This window comes from Podarcis vaucheri (assembly GCF_965113315.1).
Source record: "Podarcis vaucheri genome assembly, chromosome: 6".
Lineage (NCBI taxonomy): Eukaryota > Metazoa > Chordata > Lepidosauria > Squamata > Lacertidae > Podarcis > Podarcis vaucheri.
This window is the reverse complement of record NC_138764.1, coordinates 32,787,266-32,808,191: the sequence shown is the minus strand read 5'-3', so window position 1 is coordinate 32,808,191 and position 20,926 is coordinate 32,787,266. Positions and strand designations below refer to the sequence as shown.

At 44.0% G+C, this 20,926-nt stretch overlaps 2 protein-coding genes across 5 annotated transcripts in view; one reads left to right on the top strand and one right to left on the bottom strand.

The window, feature by feature from the left end:
• LOC309535099 (ferric-chelate reductase 1-like) overlaps positions 1-4,273 on the top strand; it is a 41,034-nt gene extending 36,761 nt beyond the window's left edge. For all 3 annotated transcript variants that reach the window (XM_082227881.1, XM_082227882.1, XM_082227883.1), the window contains exons 15-16: positions 684-745; positions 2,640-4,273. In XM_082227881.1, the coding sequence (XP_082084007.1) occupies positions 684-745; positions 2,640-2,732 (155 nt within the window). In that variant the 3' untranslated portion in view covers positions 2,733-4,273. The remainder of the gene's footprint in view (positions 1-683; positions 746-2,639) is intronic.
• A 2,159-nt stretch (positions 4,274-6,432) lies between these two features.
• The window catches only part of PALMD (palmdelphin), a 64,983-nt gene continuing 50,489 nt past the window's right edge, over positions 6,433-20,926 (bottom strand). For both annotated transcript variants that reach the window (XM_082227918.1, XM_082227919.1), the window contains 6 exons: positions 20,085-20,215; positions 15,756-15,870; positions 14,462-14,495; positions 14,255-14,368; positions 9,688-10,791; positions 6,433-6,724 (listed from right to left, as the gene is read on the bottom strand). In XM_082227918.1, the coding sequence (XP_082084044.1) occupies positions 6,681-6,724; positions 9,688-10,791; positions 14,255-14,368; positions 14,462-14,495; positions 15,756-15,870; positions 20,085-20,215 (1,542 nt within the window). In that variant the 3' untranslated portion in view covers positions 6,433-6,680. The remainder of the gene's footprint in view (positions 6,725-9,687; positions 10,792-14,254; positions 14,369-14,461; positions 14,496-15,755; positions 15,871-20,084; positions 20,216-20,926) is intronic.

The window sequence follows — 20,926 nt, the reverse complement described above, 5'->3', positions numbered from 1 at the left end:
ACTGCTGATTGGTTTACTTTATGGATCAGCTTCTGAGGCTGAGACGGTAAATGCTTCTGACACCAGGGGAGCCCATGCATAAGCAGGCATTTGAGCTCTGTTCTCCTGGGACCAAATGGAAATCTCTGTCCACACTTCTCTCCTCTGCCCTCTGGTATCTTCCATTGGACAGCCTTTCCCGGCTTGTGGCCTTCCAGCTATTGTTGGACTCCCAACTCCCATCCATCGCAGCCAGCATGGCCAATGGAGTGTCAAAGCTTCCACATACCAGCTGTAGAGTGTCTTGAACTAGAATAAGTAAAGTGTGTTCCAGAATGGAACTATGCGAAGGACAGCATTCCCACTTCTCCGTCAGAATATGCTCATTTCAAACAGTGTCTTCATCTCAAATGAACGAGCGACACCCCCTTTATTTTGAGCTGGTGGATGAAGCTCAACAGGCACAATCTAAAGCAGGGCTGCTTAAAGATCTATTGTGTCCACTGGATTGTGTCTGGTGTCTTTTAAGATAATCTGGTAAATGACCAGAAACATAAAGGGTAGTGTGTAGCTCTGATCTAGATCTGTAGGCACAGTTTTAATTTCAGAATTTGCATTTTGGGGGATTATATATTTTTATCTTCTACACTGCTTTGATGGCTTCAGGCTAAATAAAAATTAACTGTGAAACTTTTATTTTGCAGTTCAAGTGTTGGAGGATGACAGGATACAGATTCTGCAGTCTATTACAACGGCAGAGGCACAGGTAAGCACAGAATACGAGAGGATAAATATATGAATATATATTTTGTCTGAGAATGGAGCTGCCTACTAAGAACTATACTACTTTCAGGGTGTAAGGCTAGCTCATTTGAATGCTCCCATGTGCTTTTAAGCAAAAAGCATGCTAATGCAATAGGTTGGCTAGCCTTGTGGACAAGCTTCCTTCCCATCTCTTTGATGTATCATGTGCAGAGATTTTCTCTTTCAATGGGGAAGCATTTGGAATGTTGTCCCCCCCCCCATTTGTATCCTGTAGTGGTACATTCCAGATCAGCCTTTCCTTACCTGTGGCCCTTCAGATGTTGCCAGACCACAATTCTCATTATTCCTGAGTTAGGAATGAAGGGGAAATTAAACCCAGTTCACATTTAAAGCCGGATCTGTCCAATTCACACTTTCTGAAGCAGTGTGTGAACCAAAACGCAGTTATCCTTCAAAATTCACACTTATGCAAAGTTTGTGATGTAGTTCCCCAACCAAACAATGTTTTACAGAAATACATAGACTGGGGGAAGGTGTGTGTAAAAATGAATATGTTAGTGAAATAACAAAGAAAAAGACACGATATTAAGGGAAATTGCTTGCAAAAATGTGTAAGTTAGTCAAACCTTCATATAAAAATGTGTTTATTAGGAGAAAGTCATACTAAGATTTTGACAATTTTTTTTAAAATAATAAAAAAATCAAATTGCTGCCAAATGGGGACAATTTTAGAGTGGAAAAATGAGAATCTGAGACAACTGGAAATGTTGTCTACCCCTACTCCTCACCATTGGCTTTGCTGGCTAGGGCTGATGGAAGAGCCCCTCCTCTTGCAAAGAGGGGAGGGGTTGTGGGCGGGACCCGATGTCTGCCTCATGCAGGGGGTGTTGCCCCCTGCTCCCCCCACTCACCTGGCTGGCGCACCTCGCCCACAGGTAAGCCCCCAATCAGGTGGCTTGGAGGGGGCGGGGTTTGCAGCTCAACTTGCTGCTGCGCCAGCCATGCAGCCTCATTTTCCACCTTCCCGTCGTGAGTCACCCACCCTCCACTCCCTTAGAGCTCAGGGTTTTGGTTTTTTCTTTTGGCCTTGCTATGGACCTTAGGTTGGTCGCCCAGGTTGTCCAGGGGGCCTGGTAGGAATTTTTCCATTTGGCATTAGGCCTTGTGGTTTTTTCGCCTACCTTGTAACAATCGTCACAACTTTCTTGGTATTGGTGGGTAGGTCAGGCATTGGAATGTGTTTGTGGTGTGTGGAAGGGCTAGGTGTGGCCATCGCCTACGCCTTCAATTTTGGGTATTCCGTTAAAGGAATCCGGCGGTCGTGGATCCTGTCCGATGCCTGTGTAGCGGGGGGCCATGGCACGACCCTCGGTGACATCAGGGGAGAGCTTATAGTTGGATTAGCATCAACAGGCTCCACCTACTGGTGAATAAACCCCCTTTTTAGGCTCACCCCTCTTCAAGTGGGTGGAGTCAATTGTCGTGGTCCAATGCCTAAGCCAATACCTTTTCACTTGCTGTAATCAATAAAGTTGTGGCCTTTTCTTGCCCATTAACCTTATATTACGTGTCCGTGTGTTTTCATTTCACTAAGCGGGGATCGGGTCCTCGAACCACAATTGGCATCTGATGGGCCAGAGTTTTCACCATAGATGTCAACTTTTTCCTTTTCTTGTGAGGAATCCTATTCGCAATAAAGGAATTTCCCTTAAAAAAAGGAAAATGTTGACAGCTATGGTTTTCACATACTTGCCGTATATCCTCTCTACTCTTTATTTTTGCCAGGGCACCATGATGGAGAAGGCTAGACTGGTAGACACATGCCTTTTTTCTGAACTGACTCAGCATTTTCACAAACGGTTGCATTCCCAGTGTTTCCCTTTCTCTCTTTACAGGGGCACACATTTAAAAAGACAGTGCTGTTCATCTACATTAGCGGCAATGTGGCATTTCTCATCACCTTCCTGACAGCAATTGTAAAAGTATGACAAAGAAGAAGCCTTTAATACTTCAAAGAGCTTGCAATAGAACTGTTGGAGACGTGTCTTGCTGAAGTTCATAGCAGAAGGACGATCTGTAACGTAAACACTACCAATTCGGGATTTAAGAAACCTCATATAAACCTGGTCCTCGTTATACAGCCGATGCAGGGCAGAATTAGACCTTTCTTGGCAAATACGTTGTCCCAACCTGGTCAGAACTGCCTTGGTCTCCAGCATGACTAAACGCCTCCCTTCAACATTTGTCTATCTGGATCCTGTAGATTCATCGGTCACTTCAAGGCTCAAGGGAGAGCTTCCATTTGAGAAGTTGGCCTTTCTTGTTCCAGGGTTGCCATTGATTTGAACTGGACTGCCTGCCATTGCACTTGATCAGCTGTCTGTCCGTCCATCTAATAGGTCAACATGTTCATGTCACTCCTAGCTAGTCTCCACCTGCAACCACCACCATAATGACATACGAGCTCTCTATGCTCATGGTCTATCTATAGGCTAGCTAGAGGATGGTTAAAGGTCTACATATCTCTCTCACCGGCCTGCCTCTAACCTGAGCATGGATGCAGATAGTCATTGTCTCAGTGTGATGAAGAATAATGGTCTACCACTAAAGGCTGGATTACAGACTGTAAGACATTAGTTTTTAAGGATGCCTCATCCATAGGGATTTCAGCAGTTATATTTGGAAACAATTTTGTGAGTCGAGAGGGAACGAGAATGGAAGCCAGTTAGGGGCCAGATATCGTTTGGAACAACTTATTTCAGGCATCGGAGATCCCCAGGACTGTGTTTGACACAAAGGTCTTGGATTTGTAGCTCTGTTGGAAGACTATGTGGTGTTAAGGGTGGGGGGGGGGAACAGCTCTGGTGGAGATCTAACTGCCCTTTCTCCTTTGAAGCAACCAGTGTTCCTGTAGATTACATCTCTCTCCTCACTCTGAGTTTCTTTAACAGGTAACTAGTAGCTGTACCAAAAAGCTCTCTAGAACTAGTGCCAACTTTTGTTTAAAGAATGATTGGCACATATATATATAAATATGTGTATGTATGAAAAAAACTGTCAACCTGCAGTCTCTGGGTGAAATCCAATTATCCATTAGATGTCACTGCAAACAGCAGAGGCAGATGACAATGCACCCCTTTCCTGCTCTAGATGGTGTGGGTCCCTCAAGAATAGCATGGAAGATGCTGCTGGTGGGAGGGGGAGGTGCAGAATGAACAAAAATAATCTGTCCTCATCCATTTGCAAAGGCTGCTGCTGGATGAAAAACTCTTCCCACAGGCAAAAGGATGCAATTGGATTCCACCCATTGTGGTTCATGTTGTCTTCCACACTAGATTGAAATAACTGGATTTCTTACTCCCTGTCCTCTTGACCCTTTCCTTGCTTTCCCTACTTGCTACACCCTGCACAAATCAAGTGTGAGACCATCTGCACTGATTTTATATTTGTGCGTTACATTCCAGTGCTTCATTTTTTTATCTTATTATGAAAGTGTGAATTGCATAAATTAAAAGAGTTGCTTTGTGTACTCTGCGTACTTTTTTCTTGATATTTATATGAAGAAGCCATCTCAGTTTGTCCAGAAGCAAGTGCCATCCACACATGGACTTGCATTTTCAGGTGTCCCTGAATCACTGTCTGAAAGTTAATGAAATGGGCAATTAAAGAGAACCCCTGGCCTCTTGCCATAACTATATGTATTACTTATGCATTGAAGCAGGCTAATCTGCTTGCCAAATCTCTCTCTCTCTCTCTCTCTCTCTCTCTCTCTCTCTCTCTCTCTCTCTCTCATATTGTCTTTGACCTGTTTGTAGGGAAGATGCAGTCTTGCTGCACTTGGCATTTTCATATAAAACTCTTGGATGCACAGCCGAGCCACTGGGACTGTCACTTCTACTGCTGAGACACTGTGGGGTGCTCTTGCTCAGAGTTTAATCATGGTTAAGTTTAAACAATTGTCAATGCAAAGAAATGAAACAGCCCACAAGCACAAATCTAAATGTTTATCAGAATAGAAATCTGTGCTTTGAAAGCACAATGCCCAAACAAAATTTCAACTATTTTAAATATTTTTTTGTACACATATGTACTGTTTATGATGCAGCCAGTTGTCTCCAGAAATTCTCCAAATCAGCAAGTCTTGCCCATTTTTTTCTCTGTCCTATTTGTGGCCCAGGCTGAGTTCTTGTGCAGCAGATACGGTAGCTATGTCCTGAAGCAGAGAACTTTCCTTCTAGCAAATCCTTATGCTGGAGCATGATTTGTTGTGATTTTTTCCTTAACTTTTTGAGAACTTTGGCCATGTAGACCTCTACCCGTCTGAAAATGTGTTTAGCAGAGGCGCTGGAGGAAAAATGACCACAGTGGTGCGGGGAAGCGCTGTCTAATCTGAAGTGGCTAACGGCACAATCCTAACCATGACTATGCAGCAGTAAATCCTATTGAATTCAATGGGGCATATTCCTAGGTCAGTGGGAGTCTGTAACTATGGAGTGGAAAAGTGACAGATGGATATAAGCATAAGATGGTGGAAAGAAACACCTAAACCCTGCTTGCTGGTCTCTCTCCCACCCACCCACCCACCCACCCCATAACAGACTTTTGACCTCCCCCCGCCCCAATTCTGAATGGGGAAATGCGATGGGGTTGACACAATGCAGGGTGCATTGAGTATGAGTGCATAAGTAGAGAGTGGCAGCGCTTTCCATCTCTAGTAGGGTTTTACATATGCATGATGCCTTCACTTTTGAAGCTGCAAACACACTTGGGCAAGTACTGTTAACCATATAAATATCTTACTACAGTCTCTGCTCTTGCCATTTCCGTGGTCCACAGCTGGCAGGCTGGTGATAGGGGGCCAGGTGGGATTGTACATAGGTAAAGTTAAAGGGACCCCTGACCATTAGGTCCAGTTGTGGCCAACTCTGGGGTAGTGGTGCTCATCTCGCTTTATTGGCCGAGGGAGCCGGCGTACAGCTTCTGGGTCATGTGGCCATCAAGACTAAGCCACTTCTGGCAAACCAGAGCAGCGCATGGAAACGCCGTTTACTTTCCCGCTGGAGCGGTACCTATTTATCTACTTGCACTTTGATGTGCTTTTGAACTGCTAGGTTGGCAGGAGCTGGGACTGAGCAACAGGAGCTCACCCCGTTGCAGGGATTTGAACCGCCGACCTTCTGATCGGCAAGTCCTAGGCTCTGTGGTTTAACCCACAGTGCCACCCATGTCCCAGGATTGTACATAGGTCAAGGCTATTTGTAGTTCAGAGAACTGGCCCTGCCACTGTCAGAAGTAGAAAGCTATCTTTCGGCACCCCTAGTCACCCTGTGAGAGATGAATGAGGCCTGACAAAAGCTGTTGGTTAGAGTATGTAGTTCACGCTGCCAGGAGTTTCCTTAACAAGAACCAAAAGAACACATGGAGATAATCTCTAGGGAAGATGGTGGGTTTGGGTAGTAGTAAACCTCCTGAAGTGTCATAGTCCCACTTCAGATCCCGTGATTTATGGGAATGTACAAATCATGAGCTGTGACACTCCATCCACAATTGGTAAGAATAGGAAGATATTTTCTTGCTTGTGTGGTTGGGCTTAGAGAATGATCTGAATAGGAAACAGCCAACCCTCACTCAATAAATGGGACTCTTATGGGTGCAGCCTTGTTAAAGATACTGGCTCTTAGCTTCCAATTACATAGTCATAGCATTTATTAGAAATGTCCCATTTGTTATCAGAAATTTTTGAAGGCACTTGAAGTTAAATTCATATGGATTGGGTTGAGTAGCTGGAAGCACCACTTGCGGTCCATTCCCTTTGCTGCAGGGTGTCATTATTCTTATGCGAATAGGCGAAAGCCGTCAAAGTCCGAAATGTAGAAAGCTCTTCTTCTGCTTCACATCACACCAGCAGATACTTAGTATTTATACCACTGCAGCTCCTAAATGACCTTTTTGCCCAGTTTTGCCATTCTCATTCTCAGAGCTGCAACATAAATAAATAAAAAAGTCACAAATTCCATGTGTTATCCCACTTCTAAATCTAACTTTTAAAGAGAATTGAACTTACCTCAAATGGTTAGGTCCAAGAGAGCATTGTGTTAGTAGAGTTAAAAATCAGAAGTTATTAGTGTGCAGAGAGACAACAGCATAGGTGGCAGGTGAAGGAAGAATGGGCAGTAAAACCCCTTGCACAGCTGTCAAAGTGGTCATTGATCTGCCCTCTAACTTGCTGGACATTTGACAGTAAACAATATGCCTTTTAATTTCTCAGTTGAGAATTCTCTTCACTCTGAATGCAGTGCACTCCTGCCACTGGTTTGGGAAGTGATGTATGCACAATGCTAGATTGATATGTATCTTGCTGTTTCTTATGAAATACTGGATTTTAAGGCATTTGCCCACCAAGCCAACTTCATTCCAAGTCAAGGAAAAGAGTGACCTTGCTGTGTTTTTTAAGCCACGAAATGTTTCATACAGCCTTTGTTCACTACACATTGGGCCTTGTAGGATCTACTTTAATAAAAAAATCAAAACTCCACAGTCTAGAACCAAAATCAGGTGCAAGGAGTTGGGTTTGAAAATGTTTGAAGGCTAGAAACTTCATGGACTGAACTGCAGGAGGTGTCACCATTTCCATTCTGGCCTGTTGACACTTGTGCCTCTTTTCCTTCCTTGGTACGAAACTCTTATCCCCCCCCCCAGGGTTACAAAGGCTGCCCCTTTTTGTTGTTTAGATTTTTAAGCACTCTCCTCCTCCAATGCGAAAGGCATCCAGGAATGCTTCTGTGGACTACTGGGCCTTCCCCTGACATGGCACGGTGGCACTGACTTCAGGGCATTTCGTAAGATGGGTTTTGACAAGGAACAAGTAAATAAAATAGATCTGAGAACGCCTCTATTCCCCTCTCCCAAGCAGCTCTTTGTTTGTTTGCTACCTTGCCCTACAGCTGGTCTTCCTGGCTTTGTTTTCTTTGGGGGGCAAGCAGGATAATTAGGAGACTGTTTGGGAAAATTAGTCATTTCCTAGCATTCTCCACTTACTCCGTATGTGGCGAGGCACAGTAACAATGCATGGGAAGAGGACCAAAGCAACAAGAAGAACTACTTGGCTTCAGCAGTGGGGACAAGTTCTGCAGTCAGGGAACAGTGTGCTCCAGGCTAGCTTAGATTAATATGAATTCCATTATTCTACTATGGAACTTATATTTGGAGGAGCACTATTGGCAGGTGGTGAGCACCTGAGATGAATGTGCTGCAATGCGTTCCAAAATTTTAACACAAAGAGATAGATCACGAAAAGCTGGCTCCGTAAATGCCATTGAAGCTGGAAGACATAAAACAGGCAGGACTCATGACCCCATAACACAACACAATGTCATGTATGGTGGCTCATCTGTGGCTTGATTAATGTTCTGTTTTTGTCAACTGCCTTGAAAACAAAGATGGGGGAAGTTTGTAAAACAGACCGGCAGGCTTCAATACATGTGCAGGTCTGCCAAAGTTCAAAGCCCATTGAAATAAATCTGTTGGGTGCTAAATCCATTTATATTGAAGTGGCGCTGTGGGTTAAACCACAGAGCCTAGGGCTTGCCGATCAGAAGGTTGGCGGTTCGAATCCCTGCAACGGGGTGAGCTTCCGTTGTTCGGTCCCTGCTCCTGCCAACCTAGCAGTTTGAAAGCACGTCAAAGTGCAAGTAGATAAATAGGTACCGCTCTGGCGGGAAGGTAAACAGCATTTCCGTGTGCTGCTCTGGTTTGCCAGAAGTGGCTTAGTCATGCTGGCCACATGACCCGGAAGCTGTCTGCGGACAAACGCCAGCTCCCTCGGCCTATAGAGTGAGATGAGCGCGCAACCCCAGAGTCGGTCACGACTGGACCTGATGGTCAGGGGTCCCTTTACCTTTACCTTTATACTTTTCTTATTTTTGTTAGTGGGATCTCCTTTGTGCAACTGCATGCATATTCACAGTATTAGTCCTAAATTAAATCAATAGATGTAAACTGTTATAAATCCAAATAATTCAGCTTTACTTTTGGGGGGGGAATCAGGCCTATATGTTGCAGTCCACGTTGGGTGAACCCAGTCCTTTATTCCCCCAACAGAACTATTACCAGAAGTTTGAAGTACTTGGATTTGAGGCTGTTGTGTTCTAAGAAGCATACAGAATACAAAAAGCTTCTAGCAAGGAGGAGAGTGAAAGCAGAGTGAAAGTAATCATGCAAACAGGTTAGAAAATGTAACACCTTTTTATTTTAAGGAAGACAGACAGACAGAGGTTAGATAAAAGAATTGGATTTTAGTCATACTTACTATTAAAAAACAAACAAACAAACAAACAAACAAACAAACCCACATACATCCAAATCAAGCAGGCTAAGAAAAGATATCAAAACTTGCATAAATACATTTCAAGTGAAGTGGCCAATGTTAAATCAAGGTTAAAGTAAAGCAAACCTGTTCAACCAGCCTTTCTGTGTTAAGGTGCAAGGTACATTATACAGTACAAAGTTGGGAGAACAGAGAGAGGCATGACTGAGCTCCAGAAATGGAGACGCAGAATAGGAAGAAAGGCTATTATTTACTACTGAAATGCAACCATTTTTCTCACATGCCATAGGACCAAGGAGATAACATTTTAATCAGTGTTTCCAAGTTGCACTTGAAGTACAAAGATCTGTATCTGATTTATACCAGCCGTATCTGGAGCTTTTAATTTTTTTTTTGCTGCATTCTGCACTTAGGTCCTTCAGTGTAGCATGGTTAACATTGTTAACACTTGAATGAAAGTGTTAGAACATGGGAGAAATGGGTTAGATAGTCTGTATTAGTCAGCTCTGAGGTGTAGAGATGCCAAGAGGAAGCAAGGAAGGAACGAAGGGAGAAAGAGAAGTAGTCAGTCTGTCACATGAGAGCGCAACAGTGTCGTGACTTGCCCCTTTTTTTACCTGTTAAGGAGGGATCCTCTGTTCCATCACCTGATAACCGGCTATCGATCTGACCATTGTAGGTAGCACAGCTTAGACTTTCTTCTTGCTCCTTGAGCGATATGGAATTTTTATAAGGCGACACATTTACACCGTCACTGGTGGTTTTGCTGGGGTTTGTCTGTGGAATTGCACTTGTTTGGTTGGAGGTCTGGTAGACCTGGCTAGAAGGACCAACTGGATGATACAAAGGCTTTCCAGCTCGACTCTCCTCCTTGCTGTCCTCTTCTTCACCGTCATCGTCAATGACGACGAGTTCTGCATGGATAAGTCCATCATACCCACAGACAGTTTTATTCAGTTCTTCATCGTCCACATGCTGGTAACCCATGAAAATCATTGTAACAGGTTCGGTATCATCCACGTAACACGGCACAGCTTGGACCACACTATAACTAGAACCTTCATCACTTTCCAGAGTTCCTGAAGGAGGCCTTTCATGGGTACTTACAGAGTTTCTGAATTTTATACCTTGTTGGTTCTCTCCCATCTTCTGATAGGGTTCAACAGCCTCTTGTAGAATTTCTCTTTGAACGTTAGTTGCCATCTTGTTTGGGGGGCTAATCTGTGGTGGGCTTCGTGTTCGTTGAAGGACCGGAGAGTGAGAATTGTGCCGATAGCTCTTGGAAGAATCTAGGCCATTTTCTTTAAATGGTTGCTCTTTTTTATAGGCAGGTTCCTTATAAAAACAGTCCAGGCTGTTTGTCTTGTTTTGAAGAGCTCCTTTTTGGCTATTTGGTCCCTGGACTAACTTATCATTCTGGGGAGTTGTGGGCCTGCAAAACTGGTTTGCATATACTGGTTCATGATATTCAGTGGGAGACTTGGATTGTTTCTCCGTTGCCTGCCTCAAGAGGTCCTCCACTTCAACAGGCGCAAGGTCATCTACTTCCTTGTTTGTGACATTTCCATTGGAACACACCGCATAGACCGACTTTCTGCCATCATCGTACACTTTCACTCCTGCGCCCTTAAATTCCTCTGATGGTAGTGGTATTGTCGACAAAACTGTGCTTTCTCCAGTCTTCAGGTCTTTTTCAACTTTAATTTCCATAGCGAACAATGCTGCAACAGAAGAAATAAGAGTCCTTTATAAAGCAAAGTAACACAAGTGCTAAAGATATATACAAATGTCAATAATACAATAAATTAGGGCTCTTTGCAGACGACCTAATGGTCGAACACCAGACCCCATAAATACAGCAACCTCCCTAATCAGAGAACTCAACACATTTGCAATGGTGTTGGGCCTACAGGTAAACTTTGCAAAGTCGGAGGCTGTGTGCCCCATACCCGAAAAGAATTCGCCAACATCACCAAGATAAAACTTTGCTGCACCAAGTTCAGATACCTAGGGGTACAAATAAGCAGAAACCTCAACAAATTGTACCTCCACAACTACAACCCCTTGTGGCGACAAATCAACAAAGACCTGAAGAGATGAAACAACACCAACTTCACTCTCTCAGACAAATGTTAATAATAATAATAATACAGTGGTACCTCAGGTTAAGTACTTCATTCGTTCCGGAGGTCCGTTCTTAACCTGAAACTGTTCTTAACCTGAAGCATCACTTTAGCTAATGGGGCCTCCTGTTGCCGCTGCGCCGCCGGAGCACGATTTCTGTCTCATCCTGAAGCAAAGTTCTTAACCAGGGGTACTATTTCTGGGTTAGCAGAGTCTGTAACCTGAAGCGTATGTAACCTGAAGCGTATGTAACCCAAGGTACCACTGTAAAAAAAATATTATGCTAGGTCACAAGAACTTGCACATGACAGCAGCAGGCGGTTATTTTAGAACATGGGGCACCAGCAGTTTCCTGTGGAACGTGTCGAATAATTTCAAGCAATGCATGCAGGGATGCAGGGTGTGATATATTCTTCTCCAGCTGCTATTTTTCTTACTTGTAATGCTCTCCCTGCAACTGTTTTTCTCCTGATGGAGCTCAAAGACTGGAGGCAAGCCCCGCTGCTCTTAAAAGCACCTGGGAAGTGTGTTTTGGAGTAGGGAAAGTGCAGGCACGAAGACTGAGCACGTCTTTTCTATCCCTTATACTGTTTCTTGTCTGGTTTCAATCACCCTGAGCCTACCCTATGTAAGTCCAGCACAACCCATGCTCCAGGAAATGGCTTTTGCCACTGTCACATGCAGTTAGCCTCTGTGATAACTGGGGTCACAGATGGTTGGAGGAAGACATCAGATATCTTAGGATCCACTGGCAGAATACACTGCTACTTGGGAGGAGATTTTGAGCCCAATGGATTGGAGGCGCTAAGGAGGAGTTCATGAGCAATACAGAGAGCTTTCCATCTCCCTTTTCCAGCCTCCTCCCTATCTTTTCCTCGCTGGTTTGAGCTATATGTCGCCTGTCCTTTAAAGACTAGAGAGGCAGCTCTCGGTCTTACTGTTCGGCTACCTGCAATGGTTTAAAGCAAGGATGGGGTGTGGAATGGAGGTCCACACAAACAGCTGCTGTAATACTGTGGGAGAAAAGCAATGACAAACCTAGACAGCATCTTAAAAAGTAGAGACATCACCTTGCCAAGAAAGGTCCGTATAGTAAAAGCTATGGTTTTCCCAGTAGTGATGTATGGAAGTGAAAGCTGGACCATAAAGAAGGCTGATCGCCGAAGAATTGATGCTTTTGAATTATGGTGCTGGAGGAGACTCTTGAGAGTCCCATGGACTGCAAGAACATCAAACCTCTCCATTCTTAAGGAAATTAGCCCTGAGTGCTCACTGGAAGGACAGATCGTGAAGCTGAGGCTCCAATACTTTGGCCACCTCATGAGAAGAGAAGACTCCCTGGAAAAGACCCTGATGTTGGGAAAGATGGAGGGCACAAGGAGAAGGGGACGACAGAGGACGAGATGGTTGGACAGTGTTCTCGAAGCTACAAACATGAGTCTGACCAAACTGTGGGAGGCAGTGGAAGACAGAAGAGCCTGGCGTGCTCTGGTCCATGGGGTCACGAAGAGTCGGACACGACTATATGACTAAACAACAACCATTTCCCTCTCTGCGAAATGCCAGAACAGGTTGGTGGGTTATCTGTGTTCTGGTGGCAGTAGGGCTGAGCTTGTAAGTCAGTGTTACAAATAAATTCATGACAGGAAGTCGTTCTACTAGCCTATCTGAGCACACGTGCACCTCTAGGGCATTGCCTGAAAAACAGAAACACCAATTCCTCAGGAAGGACCAAAGCTCAGGGGTAGAGACTGTGCTTTGTATCCACTAGATCCCTGGCATCTCCAGGTTAGGGTAGGAAAAGACCAAAATGCTATTGGCAGTAGTGAAGATAATGCTGAACTAGATGAATCGGTCATCTGACTTGGTTTAAGGCAGCTGGGCTAGATAGGCCTCTGGCATGATTCAGCAAGACTCTTATTTTTTTAAGCAGTCCTGCTGAAGAGCAAGAGCTTGTCACACCCATGGCAACGAGTAAGCAGAGCCGAGACAACAATTTCCATTCCTGCTACTGGGATAACGTGCAAGTTTGATATAGCACAATAAAGTTAAGGTAGACAATGACACTCATTGGACCTCACGTTCTTCTGCCAACTTGCAAGGTTTGAGGAAACAAAAGGAGTGATTAAGGGAACATCTTCCAGCTTGTCATTTTGGCTCTCGCTAAAGATCAGCCATGGGGTTGAGCTTGAATTTCTGTGTCGGTATCTGGAAGGCACTGGTTTGCGTTCAGTCTTTGCCAATGCTCTAGGGCAAGCTCTGGGCGTTTCAAAATGTTTGCTAATTAAGAACCTGCCCATCCTCTCATTTCAGCATTTGAGATATTCGGGAACATGGAACAGATATAGCTAGCAGTATTCTGGAAACAAGATGTCTTTGACAAGGAAGAATAGTGTGCTCATCATCACACTCTTTACTTGGCAAATGAAGCACAGGCAAAACTCATGCAAAACAAAATAGAACAAACAAAACAACATTGTGTGTAGCCAGTGCAACACATCCTCAAATATATGCAGTGGTACGTCGGGTTAAGTACTTAATTCGTTCCGGAGGTCTGTTTTTAACCTGAAACTGTTCTTAACCTGAAGACCACTTTAGCTAATGGGGCCTCCTGCTGCTGCCGCGCTGCTGCTGCACGATTCTGTTCTCATCCTGAAGTAAAGTTCTTAACCGGAGGTACTATTTCTGGGTTAGCAGAGTCTGTAACCTGAAGCGTAAGTAACCTGAAGCGTATGTAACCCAAGGTACCACTGTATATATCTTATGAGAAAAGTCTGTTTAGAAGTTTAGTCAAATGCATCAAACCCTGGAGAGCACTACAGGTCAAAGTAGACAATACTGAGGTACATGGAGTAGAAAAAAAGATTTGTGTCTCTCTGTGTGTTCTATCATCTATCTATCTATCTATCTATCTATCTATCTATTTATTTATCATCTATCTAATCTATGCATACTTATTTATTTCAAATACACATTTCATTTCCTTTTAGATGTACCCCATTTTAGATGTACCCCATTATAAATCTACACCCTTTCTTTAACTGCATTGCTGAATTTTACCTTTTCGCTTTTCTTCATCGTCCTCTGCTTCTAGATGCCCTGTCCTTTTAAGTGCAGAAGGCCTGAAAGATTTTGGAAGGTCAGGTATGTTGGCATAAATGTAGTCAGGTGGCTCTGTGAAAAGAGAGAATGGTTAATACATAACCATTTTTACCTCTAACGTTAGTCACAAATAATGTAAAATTCAGGGCTTCTGAGTGAACATACCTTCTTTAGTCTCTACTTTTTCCACCTTCACAGACTGAGAAAAAAGAAGAAGCAAGAATTGTGAATAACCACCAGTAGGGTTGAAAGTGTCACAGCTTGTCAACCACACAGCTACAGAATAGGTAGCGGCAGTGGAATATATATGTGTGTATATGTCTATAAATCGCTACACCATATCCTCCATATATATAAAACATTTCCTCAGGGACTGCCTCTTTCCATATGAACCTTTCTGGACCCTGAGATCATATTCTGAAGCCCTTCTTCGTGTGCCTCCTCCACCAAAGGTCCAGAGTGTGGCAACACAAGACTTGGCCTTTTCTGTAGTGCCCCCCTGACTGTGGAAGTCTCTCCCCTGGAAGACTTGCCTGGCCCCTTTGTTACATATCTTTAGGTCCCATGCAAAAACATTCCTCTTTAACCAGGCCTTTGGCTAATTGACAACTGATGCCCTTTTATAATGTGTTGGGGAGGGGTGATAATTGGGTTGTTTTTGTCTTTATTTTTATTATGTATTTTTGTGATTTTATCTTGTGTATGGCCCTGAGACCTGTGGGTATAGGACTGTATACAAATTTAATAAACATCAAAAAGAAAAATAATTTTGCTGGGTTATTAAATAAGGTATTTTACCTTCCTATGAGGCATGTGCAATTGGTCGATATATTTGTCATTCCTGGGTGTGATGACAACTGTTCTTGCAATATAGCTTTTCGTCTATGACTTTCTCTGCCTTGCCACATCTTCAATTAGACCACTCTGGGGCAATGGATGGCAGTAGCTTCTCTCTACAAAAGCGATTGCATAATACCCCTTTGGGCCTATTTGACTTTCAGGACACGTTGGCAAGCTTGCGTGTTTGTTCAGTCTTTGACTGAAGGGTGAATAAACATAGAGAGCATTTTTCCTCTCTGAGTTTAGGCTCCCCCCTCCCTCCATATGTTCTTGATACTCTGCCAACGTAGATATACAGTCAACAGTTAACCCTGAGCTATTTTTAATGCTAAAATAATGCTGTAGTTCAGAGCACAAAGTGCAAATATTCCAATACTGGGGTATAAATGTGATGCAACATTCCTGTGGCAATCTCAACATAACATATCTTGATAAACCTGCATGTTTTGGAGGGGCTTGACCACTGTAAGTTTTAGTTGCTCCTATTTCCCCCTGCTGAACTTCAATTTGGAGCTCTGTGACATTCCCTTGCTTTCATCCCTGCCTCCCCCTCAATTGATTATTTTTGCAAAGCGACAGAGATTACATCAGTAGCAGGACTTTAAAATTAGACACTGACCTTTATAATATCTTCTGTGGTTCTTTCTACCGATTTAAGCTTCTTCAGTATGGCCTTTTCTTTAGCTGAGATAGCCAGTTCTTCTTTCTCAAGGTCCTCAATTTCTTTTTCAAGTCTGCATTATGTACAATATTTGGAGAAGCAATGGTTAATGGTGCCAACTACAATAAAGAGAAAACATACTACATACCACCTAATCTCCGACAGTGCAACAATGGTTTTATTTCGAGCCCATCATTACCCCTATTTCTGATGTTCAGGCACTAGAGGGAGGTCTCTGCAGGTCTGAGGGAATCTAAGGTTTGGTAAAGCTACAAAAAATCTCCGAAAATACCCCCACGAGGACTGACCATGCTCAGTGACCGTTGAATACTGCAGAAAACTATGTGGGAGGAGGAATGAAATGAAGTATCCTGGAGAATTGCACTGAATAAGGAACATGACAGTCTGCTACATTTTGTTGTGGGCCACATCAGCTTGGTTAGATTAGTGACCCTCTAAGTGATAGATGTCAGAAAATTCTGAGGAAAATAGAAAAGGAAGCAGAAATCTCTGCAATTCGCATGGTTAGTCAGTGGAAACCAGGAACGGAAACCAATCAAACAAATATGATCAGCATTCAAGCATGTTGTTGTTTAATTCCGCAAACAATATACAATAAGTGGCTTTTTTTAACATTGTTTTGTTGCTTCTCTTACATTGAAATGAATGAAAGTTACATTAGTTACCTAAATAGTTACATAACTTATGTAAAATAGCAGGACAGAGAGACAGATAACATAGTATATGACAGAAACCAAACTGCAGTGGAATGGAAACAGTGCTGTTTGTTATGAACACAGTTTAGAATGGAATTTGCTGCCTTCTTTCATCCCTACTCAAAATGGGAGCTGGGATAATGAAGAGACAGGGCTGTCCTCCATTGCCAACTACTCAAATGGAGCGTCATCAAATGCAATTGCCTCATACTTTATTCCAGAGTTTTCCAAGCTTTTCATGTTGGTGACTCACTTTGCAGACATGCATCATTTCGCAACACGGTAATTCAGTTTTACTAGCAGACCGGAGGTTAAACTAACTCCTTTCTAGCCCTGGGAGGAGAGCAGGGAGCATTTGCGCGACACACCTACACACTGCAGCCGACACACTAATGTGTCGCACAAAACAGTTTGGAAAGCTCTGCTCTTGTCTGCCCCTGTGTAACACTGAATGGAGCAGTGCGGTGAGGGAGAGGGTTTTTCCATTTTGTATTTTGAACAGCATCTTTTTGTCAGGTTGGTACTTCATAAAAGTTGAATGTCAAGAACAATGTATTATTTCCAGGAGTTGCAGTTCACATTCTCTTGGAAATGGACAGAAATACTTTCACTCAGCTTGGGCATGAATACTTGTTTTTAGCAGCCAAATCAATCCAAAAATGGATGATTTGACAACGCTGCTTAAGAAAAAAAGAAGACGCACAGCATCGTTGGTGAGAAATAGTACTGAAGAGTTAGCAGTTATTCAGTCACGGTAAATGAGCCAACAGAGTAGAACAGGACCTGATGCAATCAATACTGAGTAAAGTGGTATTTGCTTGTCCCTGTCCCCACCCCATGTAGCATCTAATTTGCTACATGATTATCTGTATCCAGGAGTTAACGGAATCTCTTTTGTCAGATAACCTTTCTGGTTTTGTACGGATGACATTTGGTTGGGAATCGGTTGGCATCTATTCCAACAAAAGGCAGGGTACTTATTTTGTGTGTGTGTGTGGGGGGGGGGTATATGCATCAAAACAGACTTTCTGGGAGTGACAACAATTTGGAGGAGTCCTGCATGTGAAAGGTCAGAATAAAAATTAATAAAAAAGAAAAAGCGGGCAAACAAAGCAAATTATGTTTTAAAAGTCAATAATCTTTCATCCAGGCTGGAGTGAGGAGGGGAAACAGCACTACACGAAGGGAGGTGGGTGGTGCCCCTCCCCATTGCCATGTAGAGGCCTCATCCAGGCCTAAATCTGTACATGTAAGAAAGGCAACACATGCTCACAACAGGTACACATCTTCTCTTGTTCGTATCATCTACCGGCCGCAAATTCCTGCCACGTATATATGTACACGCACAGGACTGAAAATGCATTGTGTAATGTGTGGGGCAACTCCAAATCACACCAGCGTCGGCCAATGTTGTTTTCAGCTCTGCCCACTGTTATGTACTGAGCCTTGGATAGGATTTGAGGTTTCTAAGGTGTTTGGCTTCTAAAGAATTCTTTCCTAAAGAATTTGCCGAGAAAGTTCTAATAAGACCACAGAGGATCCAAACAGGTGCTGTTGTGTGCTCCTTGGTAACAACATTACAGGGGTTTCTTTTGATGCTAATTCCACGCTCCAAATCCTTCCTACTCACAGCATGTGGGAAACCAGTTTCCATGGTTGCTGAGAGACCTGCGTTGATTGCGAGGTGATTAGGGCACCTCAGGCAGAGAGGCACACTTCAGGCATGTAGACCAGGTAGTACACTCAGGGCTGTAGGAAGGGGGGTGCGGACCACCCTGGGTGTCATCCTTGAGGGGGGTGACAATATGGCACAATGTGGGGGGGCAGCACTTACCGCAAGGCCTGGCCTGCAGCGCCCCCAAGCCATGCATCTCTTCTGGGAGTGACGTGGTGGCTCGGGCCCCTGCACTGACCGAAATGGCATTGCGGAGCTTGCATCCACCAGGCGGACTCTGTGGGCAGATTGCCACGGCACCCCGTGCGGCACCCCCATGCGCGGATTGCTGCAGCCCCCTCGTGGGCAGTTTGCCCGCCCCCGCCGCTCCGGGTGCTGGAGCAGCTAGCTACACCCCTGAGTGCACTTTAAAGTTGACTGAATGGAATATGGAAAATAACTACAGTGGATGCTTGGGTTGCAAACGTGATCCGTGTGGGATGCACGTTCGCAACCCACAGTGGCACATCTGCGCACATGCGGGTTGCGATCCGGTGCTTCTGCACATGCGCAAAGTGCAATGTAGAGCTTCTGTGCATGCGCGACTGCCGAAACCTGGAAGTAACCCGTTCCGGTACTTCTGGGTTTCGGCGGTCTGTAACCCGAAAAAAGCGCAACCTGAAGCGTCTGTTACCCGAGGTATGACTGTACTTCTGCTGAATTCGAAACTAACCACATTCTGTAGAAGAAAGAATTTTTTTTAAAAAAAACAATTTCAAATTCTTTACTTCAAGATTTGAGCTCTACTCTACCAATATGAATGTCAACACTTTGCGATACCAGCATTCATACTGAAGTAGGGGTGTTGCAACAGAGGGAATGCAAATATGTCGAAACAGTTTTGGCAACTTTGATTCCTTGTTTTATTATTGTTAGAATCATAGAATCATAGAGTTGGAAGAGACCACAAGGGCCATCGAGTCCAACCCCCTGCCAAGCAGGAAACACCATCAGAGCACTCCTGACATATGGTTGTCAAGCCTCTGCTTAAAGACCTCCAAAGAAGGAGACTCCACCACACTCCTTGGCAGCAAATTCCACTGTCGAACAGCTCTTACTGTCAGGAAGTTCTTCCTAATGTTTAGGTGGAATCGTCTTTCTTGTAGTTTGGATCCATTGCTCCGTGTCCGCTTCTCTGGAGCAGCAGAAAACAACCTTTCTCCCTCTTCTATGTGACATCCTTTTATATATTTGAACATGGCTATCATATCACCCCTTAACCTCCTCTTCTCCAGGCTAAACATGCCCAGCTCCCTTAGCCGTTCCTCATAAGGCATCGTTTCCAGGCCTTTGACCATTTTGGTTGCCCTCCTCTGGACACGTTCCAGTTTGTCAGTGTCCTTCTTGAATTGTGGTGCCCAGAACTGGACACAGTACTCCAGGTGAGGTCTGACCAGGTGAGGTTAGTTGAACATCAGAATTTTAAAAACTCTGTCCTATCCGAAATGTCACAGGAACATGGCAAGCTGCCTTATATTGAGTCAGAAATTGGCCTATGCAACTCTGCATTCTCTGTAATGACTAGGTGTGGTTCTACGGGATTTTAAGCAGTTGTTCTCAGTCCTACCTGAAGATACCAGGGACTGAAGTGCCATTTGAAATGTTAAAATGCTCAGTTGCTGCCAATTTCAAGTAATTATTTTTAAAAACATGGTCAAATCTCACCCACTTGCAGCATATCCATAACATGATGTTTTAAAACAAGGTGTTTTTTGGGGAAAATTTTGGCTGTATTACTGAAACAGCAGAAGGCAAATAGCTGGCCCCAGAGACAATAATCCCCATTAAGAATAGAAAAGTGGTCTGATCACATAGCTTTTAATAACCGAGAAATAAAAAGAAGAATTTGTGCTGTACCTGAGGATATTTTGTTCCAGCTCATTCATCCGTTGTTGATCCTCTCGATTCTGGTTTTGCATTTCTTCTTGTTCTTTTGGAGTCAGAGTATTTAATCCATCCCAGAGCCATTTCTCACGCAGAGCTTTTTTCTACAGATATTAACATATTTTAAAAGAATCTCATTACCAGTTTCCTTCGACTGCCACACATCTGGCACAAATTCCCATATCAAGCATGCATTGGCTCCACCTTGATGAACAACCAAATTGTTTTACCACAGGCCAGATATGCATCTGCAAGGCTGAAGAAGAGGTGGTCACTCAGTGGTGACATTCAGAAGTTTCATTCAGCTTAATGAGCCTTTTGGCTATGCATACAACCCCTTTGGGGACGTGGGTGGTGCTGTGGGTTAAACCACAGAGCCTAGGGCTTGCCGATCAGAAGGTCAGCGGTTCGAATCCCCGCGACAGGGTGAGCTCCCATTGCTCAGTCCCAGCTCCTGCCAACCTAGCAGTTCGAAAGCACATCAAAGTGCAAGTAGATAAATAGGTACCGCTCCAGCGGCAAGGTAAACGGTGTTTCCGTGTGCTGCTCTGGTTCGCCAGAAGTGGCTTAGTCATGCTGGCCAAATGACCCGGAAACTGTATGCCGGCTCCCTTGGCCAATAAAATGAGATGAGCGCCGCAACCCCAGAGTCGGCCACGACTGGACCTAATGGTCAGGGGTCCCTTTACCTTTGCCTTTACAACCCCTTTGAACAAGTGAAAAAGCCAGGAAGCCTTCCATTAATGAATAGGTTCCTGTTTCATTCATTTCCACAGGGAAACTGTAGTCAAGAGTGTGGAACAAGCCAGGATATT